The 15,365-nt window shown below is 31.2% G+C and overlaps 8 protein-coding genes across 8 annotated transcripts; 5 read left to right on the top strand and 3 right to left on the bottom strand. All coding sequences in view use genetic code 12, as the record gives it.

Moving 5' to 3' along the window:
• Positions 1-126: 126 nt before the first annotated feature.
• DFJ63DRAFT_336668 (Imp2'p) lies at positions 127-1,692 on the top strand (the record flags this gene model as incomplete). The annotated part of the gene is made up of 2 exons (XM_064908418.1): positions 127-1,540; positions 1,577-1,692. 2 exons carry the CDS (start codon positions 127-129, stop codon positions 1,690-1,692), a joined length of 1,530 nt encoding a protein of 509 aa, XP_064761262.1.
• Positions 1,693-1,801: 109 nt separating this feature from the next.
• On the bottom strand, positions 1,802-4,069 carry HEX3 (SUMO-targeted ubiquitin ligase complex subunit). Its single transcript, XM_064903973.1, has one exon. It carries the CDS (start codon positions 3,734-3,736, stop codon positions 2,057-2,059), a length of 1,680 nt encoding a protein of 559 aa, XP_064761261.1. The 5' UTR covers positions 3,737-4,069; the 3' UTR covers positions 1,802-2,056.
• A 59-nt stretch (positions 4,070-4,128) lies between these two features.
• Positions 4,129-5,551, bottom strand: NOP1 (rRNA methyltransferase). The gene has a single exon (XM_064907156.1). The coding sequence runs from the start codon at positions 5,384-5,386 to the stop codon at positions 4,403-4,405; it is 984 nt and encodes a 327-aa protein (XP_064761260.1). The 5' UTR covers positions 5,387-5,551; the 3' UTR covers positions 4,129-4,402.
• A 702-nt stretch (positions 5,552-6,253) lies between these two features.
• Positions 6,254-7,450, top strand: DFJ63DRAFT_314532 (uncharacterized protein; the record flags this gene model as incomplete). The annotated part of the gene is made up of 1 exon (XM_064906385.1): positions 6,254-7,450. The coding sequence occupies one exon, from the start codon at positions 6,254-6,256 to the stop codon at positions 7,448-7,450; it is 1,197 nt and encodes a 398-aa protein (XP_064761259.1).
• A 116-nt stretch (positions 7,451-7,566) lies between these two features.
• Positions 7,567-8,520, top strand: DFJ63DRAFT_206125 (uncharacterized protein). The gene is made up of 2 exons (XM_064903969.1): positions 7,567-7,644; positions 7,767-8,520. The coding sequence occupies exons 1-2, from the start codon at positions 7,642-7,644 to the stop codon at positions 8,208-8,210; spliced, it is 447 nt and encodes a 148-aa protein (XP_064761258.1). The 5' UTR covers positions 7,567-7,641; the 3' UTR covers positions 8,211-8,520.
• A 1-nt stretch (position 8,521) lies between these two features.
• DFJ63DRAFT_206126 (uncharacterized protein) lies at positions 8,522-11,581 on the top strand. The gene has a single exon (XM_064903970.1). The coding sequence runs from the start codon at positions 8,613-8,615 to the stop codon at positions 11,244-11,246; it is 2,634 nt and encodes an 877-aa protein (XP_064761257.1). The 5' UTR covers positions 8,522-8,612; the 3' UTR covers positions 11,247-11,581.
• On the bottom strand, positions 11,582-13,889 carry DFJ63DRAFT_206127 (uncharacterized protein). The gene has a single exon (XM_064903971.1). It carries the CDS (start codon positions 13,455-13,457, stop codon positions 11,916-11,918), a length of 1,542 nt encoding a protein of 513 aa, XP_064761256.1. The 5' UTR covers positions 13,458-13,889; the 3' UTR covers positions 11,582-11,915.
• Positions 13,890-14,984: 1,095 nt separating this feature from the next.
• On the top strand, positions 14,985-15,356 carry DFJ63DRAFT_336662 (uncharacterized protein; the record flags this gene model as incomplete). Its single annotated transcript, XM_064908417.1, has 1 exon — positions 14,985-15,356. One exon carries the CDS (start codon positions 14,985-14,987, stop codon positions 15,354-15,356), a length of 372 nt encoding a protein of 123 aa, XP_064761255.1.
• Positions 15,357-15,365: the final 9 nt, after the last annotated feature.

The raw sequence follows: 15,365 nt of genomic DNA, 5'->3' as shown, positions 1-15,365 counted from the left end.
TGGTTCAAATTTAATCTTTTTTTGTCTGATTTCCAAATAGTCAGTCAGTCTCTCCCTCCCTCCCCACCAATCCTCCTCCTCATTTTCCCCTTCCCATCAAATTAAAAAAACAACAGCCTTATCAAAATGCTCAAACCAAATCAAAATACTAGTAGAAGCAATTCAAGTTTACTTTTGGAATCAGAGAGATTATTGATCATCCAGAAATCAATGTCAAACAGAGGTAGATCTTTATCACCTACCGCAGGTAATAATAATGCCAGTCGTTCATCGTCTGTTTCAAATGAAGATTATAATAAGGACTTGAAATGGTCAATCACCAATCATGATCCTCTGGAACGTCTCGTCAAACATTCAGATGTAGTCTCATCATCCAACGACACTAATAATACGACCACCAAGAATACTGCCAATGACTTGAATGATTGGGAAAATGAAATCAGTGATGAAGAACATATCAGTGACGATGATGCTAATGAAAAATTTCAATATGATGATACCGGTAACATTTTACCAAATTATGCATGTCAAGATGAAAAAATTAATGAAATTAGTTCTATATTAGAAAATTCAAATTTAAATGATCAATTAACTATAAAGAAATTAGAAGAATTAACGGCTAGTGAAAGAGCATTTGCAAATACAAAAAATATTGGTGGAACTATTGATCGAGAAATTTTAAATAAATTAGCTAGTGATAAACAGAAATTAACTGGTTTAGAAACTCTTGATTTAAATAAATCAGATCAAGATGCTTTAGCAAGAAGACAAAAATTAGAAAATTATCAAAGATATAGAAGAAAAATCATTGATCAAGAAAATGGTGCCACAAGTCCACCTCCATCATCTGGTCCAACCACTACATCAACCACATCTGCATCAGCCACTACCACAACAAATACAACACCAGCACCAGTCATTGTCACTACCGATACAACCACAGGTGAAACCAGTACCGCCACCCTCACTACAAACGTCGATGATGATGATTTCTTAATTCCATACACTTCCGCAGTTGAAGATAAATTAGATAGTGAATTTGCATCTCAATTAAATGAAACCATTGTAGAAGGTGAAATTGATAGTAATAAAACTCATTCAAGAGTGATTCAAACCATCGTTAGAGGTAATTTCTTTCAATTAATCAATCCAAAAGTCAAACCTAAAATGTTCTTAGTATGTATGGATTTCTCCCCTGAATCAATCTTTGCCTTAGAATGGTGTCTTGGTACAGTTTTAGTGGATGGATCAGTCTTATTCATTGTCTACGTCATTGAAGAAAATGATAATAATCATAATTTAAAAGGAAACACTCAAAATGAAAATACTCGAGAACAATATCGATTAAATATGTTGAATAAAGCTAAACAACAAGTATTAAATTTATTAAAATTAACCAAATTACAAATCCACATTGTCATTGAAATCATCCATCATCCAATCCCTAGACATTTAATCCTTGAATTCATTGATAATTTACAACCTACCTTAGTAGTAGTTGGATCAAAAGGTCAAAGTGCTATCAAGGGAGTATTATTAGGTTAATTATCAAATTATTTAGTAACTAAACTGTCAGTGCCTGTTATGGTGGTTAGAGAAAAATTAAAGAAAATTAATAGATTTAAATCTGGTTCTTCAGTATTTTCTAATAATATTAAACCATTAACTTTATCAGAAGCTAGAATTGATTAAAGAATGGTTTTCTCTTGTGTTATATATATATACGTGATTATTCTCCCCTTATTTAAACATTATATCTTTCCCTTTACCTTATTTATTTATAGTCTCTTTTTATTTTAAACAACCCTAATGAATACATACAAACGTTTATATTAGCCTAATCTTCAATGTTGTCTACGATTAATCCAGGTATACATAAGAAAACAATTTTATAAGAATATATATAAAAAATTTACCAGGTAAAAAACATAAACAAAATAGAAATGAAAAGAGAAATAAAGAAAAAAAGGACCAATAATATATACCTTTTTAAACCAAAAATGTCCAAACCTAAAGAAATGAATAAAAACCAAATAATGATAACAGATAAACTAATCTAATAATACAATTCTGTAAAACTCTTTGGCGTTAATCGTTTTTGACAATCCTTCGCAGCACATGAATGAGGAGCATATACTTGAGGGTTATGAATCGTATACCCTGAAGGAGTTGATTTTGTCTTTCGAGGTCGATTACCGATATTTTTAACACATCTTCCACAATATACATGACCACATTTCGCCACAAAGATTCTCTTTGATAATTCAATATCAACGGGTGAACATTGAGTTATACAAAACCATGGAGCATTAACACGATATTGTTGAACATATTTTTGATAATTTTCATTATATGCGATATTAGGTTTAAAATCAGATGGAATACCTTCTCCTAATATAATAGCACATACTTCACAACATAAATTGGATGAAGACTTAATATCATTCACATAACCTGATTTTTCTTCTTTGATTGATTGTTGTTTATCTTCCAAAATCCGTTTATTGAAATTACGTTCTCGAGTAATTCTATTATCTAATTCATGTTCATTATCTCGTTCAATTCTTTGCATGATGGAATTTTCAGTCTCATCAATTTGATTTTGATTTAATCCTCGATCTTCAAACATTACTAAATTATGTAATTGTCGTATATGATTCAAAGCTTGATTGAAACTAAAAGCTTGATTGAAATATCTTCCTGATGCTCTTGGAATTGTTCTTAAATGTCGGAAATTAGTAGGTCTAACAGGAGGTCCAGCAAATGGAGTTGGGGATGCCAGATCAGGATTATTATTACGATTGATAATCACATCATCAGTAGCAAAACTGACTCTGGAATTGTTGTTGATGTTATTATTTAAAACATTATGTCTTGTTCTATGCCTATGTCTAGGGATAATTTGATCACCATTAGAAATTCTAACGCGATGAATATGGTTATGACTTTGACTATTGGCACGGGTATTGTTATGTTGGGTATTGATAGGAGGTGTAGGAATTGGACTTCTACTTTGACTTTGATTGTTATGATTATTGTTATTAGGTAACGGAGGTGATATTGCAGTTACAGGTGCATCAAACATATTTGATAAATAAGGAGCAAACACTTGATTAAAATCAAAATGAGCTGAAAAAATATCATCATTCTCATTCATTTCAACATTATTAAGTGGTAATAAAGATGATAAAGGTCTGAAATCGGTGATTTCAATCTCATCATCTGCTTCAACCCCATCAGTATCTAATGATGATGGGGGTCTAGGTGAATCTCTTCTTCTGGTATGGGATGATATAATGGGTATAGGGGTATTTAAAGGCACAGGGTTATTATTTGATCCCGTGATTTGAATATCATCATCGTCATCGTCTTCATTATTTCGTTGTTGTGATTGAGATTGACTGTCTTGCATAAACGAATCATTATCAACGTCCACTACTCGTGGAGGATGACGACGAACTTCAGTTACTTCCACATCTTCATCGTCATCGGATGATATTTCGATCACATCGTTTGGATTATCGTCATTAGGGATAGTGATGGATGGCAAAATTAGTCCATTGTTGACTAAGGATTCTGGCATACCTTCATTATCTCTTACAGGTTGAGATCTAATTTGTTGTTGTTGATGTTGTTGAACTAGTTGATCTTGAGGTTGATTTTGACTTTGGTTCAGGGTCTGACCTTTCCGTTGGTTAGGTCGATGATCACCTCCCAGCCTCGGTATTGAATCCATCTTATCTGGTTGTTTCTTCTAATGTCTATATAAGCAGCAGATCCATAAAAAAAAACTTGAAGGACTTCCACAAATAACACATACAAAAAAACCAATCAAACAAAGCTTATTTCACTCTAGTCTGGACGTGTATTCTAATTCAAGTGATGATACTAGACGTGTATAGATGTAATTATTGATCTATGATAAACCAGTGATGGGTGGCAACAACAAGAAAGGTGTAATAGTTAGAGATATTTGTACCCCCAATAAATTTAGAATTATTAATTTCATTTCTTTTTTTTTTACAAATCGCACCTTTTTTTTGTAAACAGTGTCTAAAAATGGGATTTTTGTTACGCTTCTCATAAGCTTTCCTAATTGGGAAGTCTACAACTTTAATGGTATTATTTTAACTGTAAAATGTGTGTATGTAAATATTTCAAAATAATTAATATACAAAAATCGTTCTAAACTATATAATAGAACTTTATAAACCGAGAAAGAAACAAAAGCTAAAGGAAATATGGTGAACAGCTATGTTCGTTGATAATATATGTATGCATAAATGGGTGGGTAGGTGTGATTTGTATGTAATAGGGATTGTATGCTTTTTTTTTAAATGATGATGCTTTATTTTAATTATTTGAATTAATTGATAAATTGATTAACTATTAATTAATTAACTTATTTCTTTAATCCACTTCTCATATAACGACCAACAACAATACAATGATCTCTTTCATAAGGTTCTAAAGTTAATTGTTCTAATGGTTTTATTCTTTCTTCTCTTAATTTTTGAACTTCTCTAGCGAAAACAGTTTCAGCATCAACAGTTGAATCAATACAGTTAGCTTTAATAGAAATAACAACGGTACCTTGATCTTTTAAGAATAAATGAGAGTTTAATGCAATAATACGAGCTTGATCAGGTTGAGCAACATCAGCAAAAACAGCATCAACCATACCAATTAACATTCTATATTTTTGAGGATGACGAGCATCTTCAATAATTGGAATAACATTTGGTCTCTTTTTAGCCATACCAATTAATTCTCTACCTGGTCTATGAGAAAATTCAACGGCATAAACTAAACCTTCTGGTCCAACAACATCAGAAACATGAGAAACAGAAGTACCGGAAGCAGCACCTAAATATAAAACTTTTTTACCTGGAGCAATACCTAATTCATCAATACCACCCATAATACCAGCAGCCAATTTAGATCTGAAAGGATTCCAAACACGATATTCAATTTTAGTTGGAGCAGCACCTTCTTCTTTGGCAGCTTCTTCAACAGTAACTCTCTTTTCACCATAAACTGATTCACCTGGAGCAAGATTTCTAGTAACTAATAAATCTTCTTTACCTCTAGCAATGAAAACACCAGCATGTCTATGTGGTTCAATGACAACTTTAGCACCACCTCTGGCACCACCTCTAGCACCACCACGGCCACCTCTAGCACCACCTCTGGCACCACCTCTTGGACCACCTCTACCGGCACCAAATCCACCTCTACCACCTCTTGGGGCACCACCGAATCCACCTCTTCCACCTCTGGAGGCACCACCGAATCCACCTCTGGATCCACCTCTGGCACCACCACGGCCACCACCGAATCCACCTCTTGCTGGACCACCTCTACCTCTTGGAGCACCGAATGACATTATTTGATTATGTATATAGGTATGAAAAGTATATATTTGACTTAGAGTTATGAAATCTAATTAAATATATTTGAAAATTCTATAATTGTTAAATAAATCATTTGAAAATCTATATAATAAATGTAAAAAAAATTTTCGTCTCATATAAAAATTTGGGATGCGACGCCGGGTAAGTTTTGGTAAGTTTTTATGATTACGTAAGAAATGAGTGCTTAACTATGTGATGTATTATATAATCGTGCGTTTTATAAATATGTTATATATGGAGAAGTTTAATCATCAATTGAGTTGAATATTAATTAGATAGTGTATATATTTAAGTATCTTCATGCAATAATGGAAGGATTAGGTTTTACATGATATAAATTATATGAAAATTGATAATGTGGAAGTAGTATTTTCATACATGTTTACTTCTATTACTGTCAAATTATAAATTATAATAGGTAAACCATCATATTATTAACCAAATTTCTAGAATTTTTCAAGTGTAATATGAATATACATATAGATTAATGTTATATATCCACTTTAATTGAATATTTAATTTATAATGGTTGATTTAAATCAAGTTAAAGTTGATTTCTCCAGATTTAGGTTGATGACCATCATGCGGCTCAGATCTGGTTATCGCTATTAAATCAATTTTTATCGTGTGCTTGATCATGTGACTGTATGTCGTAAAAAAATGACATAATTTTTATGACATTTTTTATATGAAAAGAGGAGACACAAAAATATTACCTGTTTGAGCCTTCTAAGGACTAGGCTAAAACAACGCTGAATTTGAATTACTATTATAAATAAATAAATATATACAATTGTTTTCTTTCTTTCTGTCATTATTACTTATTGGAATTATAGAATATGTCGTCTTCAAGTTTATATCTTATAGTGATTGGTACATTAGTTACTGGAGCTGCTAACTCATTATTCACTAAATATCAAGATAATCAATGTGTTAAAAATTGTCAAAATCCTGATATTTCAACTCATAAAAATTTTGAACAACCAGGTATTCAAACTTTTCAAATGTTCATCGGAGAATTCGCTATGATATTCGTATATTATCTTTTATATAAATCGAGATTTGCCATTGATAATCATAGAGGTTATACTCCGATTGAAGGTGAAGAAAATCAATTACAACATGAAGAACGAGAACAATCTAAGTCAAAAACTTTTTCATTATATGAAGATTGGAAGTTAGCTATCCCAGCTGCTTGTGATTTATGTTGTACTACATTATTAAATATCGGATTGGTATATACTCCGGTATCGATTTATCAAATGACAAGAGGGTCAGTGGTTTTATTTGTGGCTATTCTTTCGGTAATTTTCTTAAAGAGAAAAATCACAAAATTAGAATGGATTTCATTATTTTTTGTTAGTTTAGGAGTGGCATTAGTTGGTTTAAGTGGTTCAAGAAATGCTGAATCGTCATCCTCATCATCGTCAAATGTATCAGGATTAATTATCCTTGGTATTGTTTTAATTATCGTGGGTGAATTATTACAAGCATTCCAATTTGTTATTGAAGAACATATCTTAGATAAACATCCTATTATCCCTTTACAAATAGTCTATTCCGAAGGATTCTTTGGATTCACCATCTTATTAGTCGCCATGATAATCCTTAGTATCATTGTTGGTTCAATCCAATCCCCTGAACAATTTGCTGATTCACCATTTAATCTTGTAGAAGCTGTTTCACAAGTGGTTCATTCTAAACAAGTTCTTTTCTCCTCCATTTGCATTATGATATCGATTGCAGTATTCAACTATTGTGGTATAACTTTAACTCATGTCTTATCAGCCACGGCAAGATCAACCATTGATACCTGTAGAACCTTATTAGTTTGGATATTAGCTATTATAATGGGATGGGAACAATTTCATTTTTTGCAATTTTTAGGATTTGCAGTATTAGTATTTGGAACATTATGTTTCAATGGAATTTTAAAACCAGAAGAATGGTCATTTATCCCACAATGGTTGAAAGAAGATACAACTCCTGGTGAAAGATTAATAGATGTGGTTGATGAACAAATTGAAAGAATGTAATATATAGAACTATAATAAAAATCAATTTACATAGATAACTTTCCTGTATATAACATAATCCTCCAAAACTGAACAATTTTTTTTTGATTTGCCTCACAAAAATATCAAAGTGGCAATATATGAATTGAACTACATTGATAATCAATCTAATATTGGATTACATTCATACTTATATATAACGCGTTAACATAATGGTATGTACTATATATAATCTGATTGGGGTGAATAATCATTGATTCAATTAGATTGAATGAATTGATGAACTTCATTATCAGTTGAGATAAACAATATACTAACATTTAACCTTTAACTTTAGTCATTAAGATTAATTCCTGATAATAAACAATCATCACAAGTCAGTTCCACTGCATTTGGTACTCCAGCAGAACATGCTCCTGGATTACAAGATATTTTAAAAACTCAAGAAGGTCCATTAAACATTGCTTCCAAAGTGAATAATCGTCATCCATTAGAATCAAGAATAACCAATTGGGAACAAACTCAATATGAAACCAGACTTGAAACTTATAGAAGAGTATTTGGTGCCGGTGAACCAATCAGAAGAACGATGGAATTACAATTGATTGAAGCTACTGATTTTAAACCAAGTGTATTGGGAGGATCCGATACTATGCATAAAGATATTCTTTTAAATAAAGATACCAGTGTTAATTGGGAAGATATATATAAGGGAGAGTTTGAAAGTGGTAATAATGTCAAGGATTTCCATACTGAATTAGAAAATAAGGTTGGTATTTAGGTAAAAGATGTGATAATGAAATAGAAATAAACAGATATAATTATAGTGTAAAATGAGATAATTGATGATTAATGTAGAAATGAGTGAGGGTTGGAATTGATTATGAGGTATAGTTACTGTTAACTACGATATCATATACATTATCAACCTAATACCAGTAGTACCAATGGGAAATGATTCAATTTATTTAGCATTATAAAATTTTAATCCACAAAACAATTCGTGTCTCACATTTTTCTGTTTCAACGAGACTAACTTTCTCCATTGAGAAATAAAAAAAATTTTCAGTCTTTTTAACATGGTAGAATTGATATAGAACTTTTCAAATTCATTAATCTTTTAAATTTTATATAGAAGACTATAAATCAACCTCATTCTTATCATTCGTATCATACTCAAAACATGTATTCCAGGACTCGTAAACCAATTGAATCATCATTCAATGGAAATATTCAAGATGAAAACCTAGCTCCATCTAATAATAATACTACTACAGGTAACTTGATTCCAAATACATCCTCCACTATCACTTCTACTACTACCACGACTACTACTATTCCTCCTAATAAAGGAGGGAAACGTTATACTATGAATGAAGTATTCCAAGTATGGTATGATAATAAGGAAGAAATCCTTAATCCTAAATTTGAATTACCAGTACAACATAATGAAAATTATAAACTTAGTAAACCAACTCAAATTTATCATTTGGATTTACAACCAGAAGGGTCAACTGGGGTAGAACCAGAACCACAACCTGAGAAAGAACAATTGCTGGTAGATCAAAAATCATCATTGGATCAATTTCAAGGTCAAGATCAAGGTCAACTCACTAGTTCATTGGATCAATTGGGAATTAATGATTTATCATCATCTGAATCACCTGCTATTGCAAATCCTATCGTACCAAATTCATTCGTGGATAATAATACCTTAGGTAGTAATATAATTCAAAATGGTCCACCAGGAATGAATCAAGGTCCTCCTCCTCCTCCTCCTCAACAAATACCACCTTCATTGACTCCTCCACTTATCACATCTGATAAAATTGAATGGTATTATATTGATCCTCATGGTACGGAACAAGGTCCATTCAATGGTGATTTGATGCAAGAATGGTTAAGTGGTGGTTATTTACATCTTGATTTACAAATCAGAAGAAAGGAAGAAACTACTTATAGAACCGTTAAACAATTATGTGATAGTGTTCAAAATTATGTTCAACCTTTTAAAGTACCACTTATTGATTTAAATGCTCCACCACCACCTCCACCTCAACCATCTTTGATTCAACCTCCTTTCTCTCATCTTCCAAAACAACAATCTCAATTCCAACAATTCCTTTCTGGAAATTCAAGATTAAATAATCCTCAATCTTCATTATTTGGAAATGATTTCATTAATAATGATCCATTTGCAAATCCTTTATCTCAATCAACATTCCAAAATCCAACCACCACCTCCAATCAATTTGGTATTGATACTCTTAATCAACATCATCATCTTCATAATCATCATCAAACTTTTGCTAATCCATTACAATCAATCTTACAACAACAAGTTCAACAACCATCATTATCAAGAAATAATAGTGGTTGGGGTTCAACTGGATTAGATACTACTGGTGGATTTGGTAATAGTAATCCAAGTACTCCAGTTTCAACCACTTTACCCCAAATTAATCAACCAACTCCATTATCTCCTTGGTTAAGTGGTATTCCATCACTGTCTAGAACCAATTCTCCATTCGTTCCTTCTTCAACTAATAATGTGGAAGTTGTTGATGATCAAAAGAATCATCGTGTTACTGATGATCATGTTTTAAACGAAATTCATACTTCTGTCGTAACTGATATCCTAAATGATGAAGATCATCATTTTGGAAAAGAAAAAGCTACTACTACTACTACAGCTGCTGCTGCTCCAGTTGTTTCAGAAAAGAAAGTTAATGCTTCTGCTCCAGTGGTTGAAAAGTCAGTCAAAGGTGATGAACCAAGATATGAATTAAAAGGGGCTCCAATTAAAAAGGAATCTTCAGAAGGTGCTCCAACCAAATCAGTAGTTAAGTCTGCCGTTGCTGCATCTTCAACTACTGTTGAACCAACTCCAGCTCCAAAACAAGAATTGGCTCCATGGGCAGTTAAACCAGAACAAGCTAAACCAAGTTTAACCTTGAAGGAAATTCAAAATTTAGAAGCTGAAAGATCAGAAAAGCAAAAGGCACAATTAAGACTTGAACAACAACAGCAACAACAAGTTCAACAGGTTCAACAATCAAAAGCTTGGGCTTCTATTGATGAACCAGTCATTGTTGAAAAAGCCCCTGCTTTACCAAAGACTTCAAGTTGGGCTAGTAATTCAGCCATTAATTCTCCAGTGGTTAGTAAGAAGACTTTAGCTGATATTCAAAGAGAAGAAGCTGAAGCTGCTGCTGCTGCTAAATTAGCTGGTCGTAGTTCAGCTGCTACTAAGAATTCATTTGCTAATGTGATTGCTAATCCAACTGCTGTTCCAAGGGAAGATCTTGGAGCTTGGACTACTGTTGCTTCTAAAAGAGCTGCTGTTAAGAAACCGCAACCAGTTGCTCAAGTTATTACTAATTCTTCTGCTGCTTCCAAGACTAATCCTCAATTATTACGTTCTGTTTCAGCCACTAAGACTGTAGTATCATCAGTTAATGATACTGCTTTAAGAGAAGAATTTTTAATTTGGGCCAGATCACAAATGACAAATTTATATCCAACTGTTTCCAAGGATGATTTATTAGATATTTTTGTTACTTTACCAGCCACCAGCTCTGATTCATCTCAATTAATTTCTGAAACCATTTATAGTTCATCAGCCACAATGGATGGTAGAAGATTTGCTCAAGAATTTTTGAAGAGAAGACAAAGAGTTGATCAACAAGTTTCAAATCAAGATGAAGAAGCTTGGTCTGCCTCTATTATTTCTTCAGCTAATAAAGTATCTACTGTTGATGAAGATGGTTGGAGTACTAGTGTTAAGTCTAAAAAGAAGAATACTAAGAAATTCTAATCTAATCCAATCATATCTACAGTAAAAAAATATAGTATAGTATATGTATATATAGTAGTTATGTATGAACTTTGTATATATCACAAGAACATCATACAAAACAAAAAGACGGCAAAAAAAATAATTGTAAAAAGAAAAAAGTGCAACTGAAAATTTGACGAATGGGAACAACAACAAATAACAATAACAACAGTTCATCTTCTTTGTTTATACTAATCCAATAAGATAAATTCCAATAGTAGTACTCGTTCGTCATGCCTTGCTTTTTCATAAGTTTGTTTCAATTAGTGATTTTAATTGTATTCCTCGCCATGGGTATTGAAGTGTGGAGAGAAGTTAAACAAACTGCCATCCATGATCATATTTCTGTTTGGAATGCATTTCTACAACAAATAAGTTACAAGATTAATCGTTTAATCAATTAAATAACATAATATAAGAGTGAATACTTTGATTTTTGATTTAACTTTAAGGTGGACCAAACCCACCTTATCCCATAAGAGCTAGATAATAAAAGCTATACAAAAAATGAAAAAGACAATGGAAAACATACCTAAAACCAGAAATGAAACAAATATAACAGAGATTTTAATTATATATACTATAATACAGAAAATGAAATGAATAGAAACTTGAAACTTGAATAAATGAACTTGATTTGACTTTTTTTTAAATGGTTAAAGCATCAATGTTGGGAATATCAACCGAATTAGAATTATCACCATCATAATCGATATTATTCAAAATTTGAGAAATAACGGAGATATTCTCCTTTGGAATCATGATTATACCAGATCTAGCCATGGAGAAATAATTCATTTCAATAGTGGAATCATTATAACTTTTTAACCCATTAATTAATTTACTTGCCACCCCAGCTACAATCCCAGTTGAATCCAAGGGTAAAGTTGAAAAATCAATCGTTATTGGGATGATTATATCTTGAGTTGAACCAATGATGTTTTTTGAATCGAACCCCATTTTGGTTCTTAATTTGGTTGATTTAGGTAAAATTAATGATACTTCATTGATGGAAGTTCTCGTTATGGCGAAATAATCGGGAATTGAATCAAAACTAGATAAGATTTTAGCGGTTTTTAAAATTGAATTATTAACTTCACCAGCTCTTGCTCCTGTTAATAAAAGTTTAACATTTCGATTAATTATCGGTTTAATATTTGCTTGTTTGAATAATTTAAACGTTTTATTTTCTAAAATTTTAGAATCATATTCTTCATCAATATCAATATTATATTCTTGATTATCTTGAGAAGTGGGTGAATTGATTGATAATGGAGAATAATCATTTGATGTCATTATATAACTATTTGAAATATCGGAAAATTCAAAATTCTTTTTAGTTAAGATATTAATTACTTTTTCTTTAAATATATATGGAATTAAAACAATATCATTAAAATGACTTGATAAAAAAAACAATGAGATATTATTTTGGGATAAAGGTTTAGTTAATTCTAAGATTCTTAAACTATTATCAAAACTTCCATCACTATCAACTTGTAAACTTAAGAAATTTTGATCAATGATTTTTACATCATCATAATTTAATGATTTACAAATCTTTATAGGATTTTTGAAATAAATTTTCATTAATTTAGTTGAACAAATAATAGTACATTCCAAAGGAGTTAAAGCGATATGAAAGAAATAATTTGATTCTTCATCTTGATTATCTTCATTATCAGAATATGAAGTTTCAAGTTGTGAACCATTACTATTTCTATGACGATGATGGAGATGTGAAGATGATGGATTACTGGAAGTATTTGATATGAGATTATCATAAGAATCATTTGATTTAACTTTACTTGAATTATCCACTGATGGACGATGAGGGGTAGATTTATTAGAATCATCTTGAGTTGAATTAATTGAATCTTTTCGATTAATATTGGAATCAGTAGATACACTTTCATCATCAATTTCATTAGTATCTATTTCATCATTTTCATCATCATAAGTATTATTATTATTATTATTATGATGGACAACAACATCATCATCAATGTCACTACTATCATCATCTGAATCATCTTCATCGTCGGTGATTTCCGTGTTATATCCACTTGAAGTCTTGGAAGATTCATTATATAATAATTGTAAGATTGAACTTATAAAGATCCAATATTTATCTCGAGGTATCGATAATATCGATAGTTTTGTAGGGTTTAAATGAACTTGAGTATTCATAATGAGGGTGTATGTATAACGATTAAGTGAATAGATGAGATGAATAAGTTATCATTGATAAACTGAAAGAATTGTGGATGTTGGGATAACTAAATATTATATTTTATAATAATTTAGGAATTTGAGGCTTGGTGATACTTTAGTAGGGACTATGTTTCAAGATTAACTTCGCACAGAGGTTATACTTTGTGTTAGATAGTTAATGATTTGCAGTTGACAGATAAGATCAAGAAGGGATGAAATGGAATGAATGGGTTAAATAAGGAAAGAATGGAATAATTGATTTGAATCAAAATGTTCTTAATTGAAAAATAAAAATAATCCACACAATTAAATTTATAAAAATTTTCTATTGTCTTTATATACGTACAAATATATCAAATCAATCAGACAGACAGACAAAAAAAAAAAGGGTGAAAAAAAAAAGCTTTTTTTTTTTTTTTTTTAAAGAGTGTGGAGTTTGAGTCATACAACGTAACCGGAAAGGAAAGGTGTGTGTATATTGCTATCTATTTAATAAAATAGATTTATAAACTTTAATGTGGGTTAATGGAATTGATCTAAAGTATTATTGGTTCGATAGACATATAAACTCTCTTTAAAAACTCTATTCAGTTTCAAAAATTGTCTGATTTGATGTTAAAATGTCTTAATGTTTAATATGATCGGACAGACAGACAGTTTATCAAACAGACAGACAGACATAAATAAATAAATAGTGGGGGTACTTTATAATTTATAATTACATTTACTTCTAACCGGTAGAAACGAGGGTAAGGGTACCCTTCCTTTCCGGGTACAAACAGAGAAGAAGAAGAAAAAATCAGTATGAGTAATTGAGGAAGGAGAAAGAGAAAGCGGTATATACCGAACTTATCCGTCGTTTGCCGTCGTGTACTTATGACGAAATCAAATCTACTCTAATTTAACTTTACCCTTGGTAGTTTACTGGGCAGTTTACTATAACTATAATTACTTGGTATAATACTATTACAACTTGATAGACTTTCACTTGGCTTCAACCCCATGTGTCTATATAGGGTAGAATATACACTTTTTAATCTGTTTGCCATATCACTATAAGGACATGGATCACTATTGTTAAGTTAACTTAAACCAACAATTTTATCTATTGTGCTCTCTTACTCATTCTAGTATGAAATATTTGGGCGCAAAAAAAGGGGGGAATACCTGATAAGAACAATATATATCAAACATTCATAACGTATCAACCATTATCACTTTTATCTACTATTGATATTCAAAAACTGACGTTCATAAATATGTTAAAATTCAAATTACGATTTCATTGATGCTCCTGTATCAGATGGTCTGGCAGGCAGGTGCCAGAAAGGCAACTTTAACATCAACTAAAAGAATCAATTGATCTAACTGATTAATATCAAAAAAATGTAGGTTAAAATTTATTATTAGCATAACATAAAAAGTTGCAGAACATTGCTTAGGATAGATTATATAAACTAAATGGTTTTTAGAAACACTGTTAACATCCATACTTAGACCAATATGAAATTTATCATATTCAAATATTTGATCGTCTTTTATTCATTCTTAACCGTAGCTTATGCTATGGGTGAAGGATATGAAGAGTTGACTGCTTATTCAGGTGATAGTTTGGGTGACTATAATGTATATTTTATTGACATCGAACCAATTACGGTTGAACCAAGAGAATTTCGTGACTTTAATGCTGACATTGACCTGATAGTTATAGAGTGTATTAACTTTTGGAATCTTACTACAGCTGTTGAGATTAAAGGTAATGGTGAATATTTATATTCATTACGTTCAGATGATGATGAATTTGAATATTCTGATGGAACACTTGATTACCTTCATGATTCTGAATTTTTACTGTTTAACTGTCAATCTTATTAGTTTCGTTAC

This window comes from Scheffersomyces coipomensis (genome assembly GCF_036884675.1).
Source record: "Scheffersomyces coipomensis strain NRRL Y-17651 chromosome Unknown DFJ63scaffold_5, whole genome shotgun sequence".
NCBI classification, from domain to species: Eukaryota; Fungi; Ascomycota; class Pichiomycetes; order Serinales; family Debaryomycetaceae; genus Scheffersomyces; species Scheffersomyces coipomensis.
The sequence above is the reverse complement of the archived record's forward strand: the minus strand, read 5'-3'. Positions and strand labels throughout refer to the sequence as shown.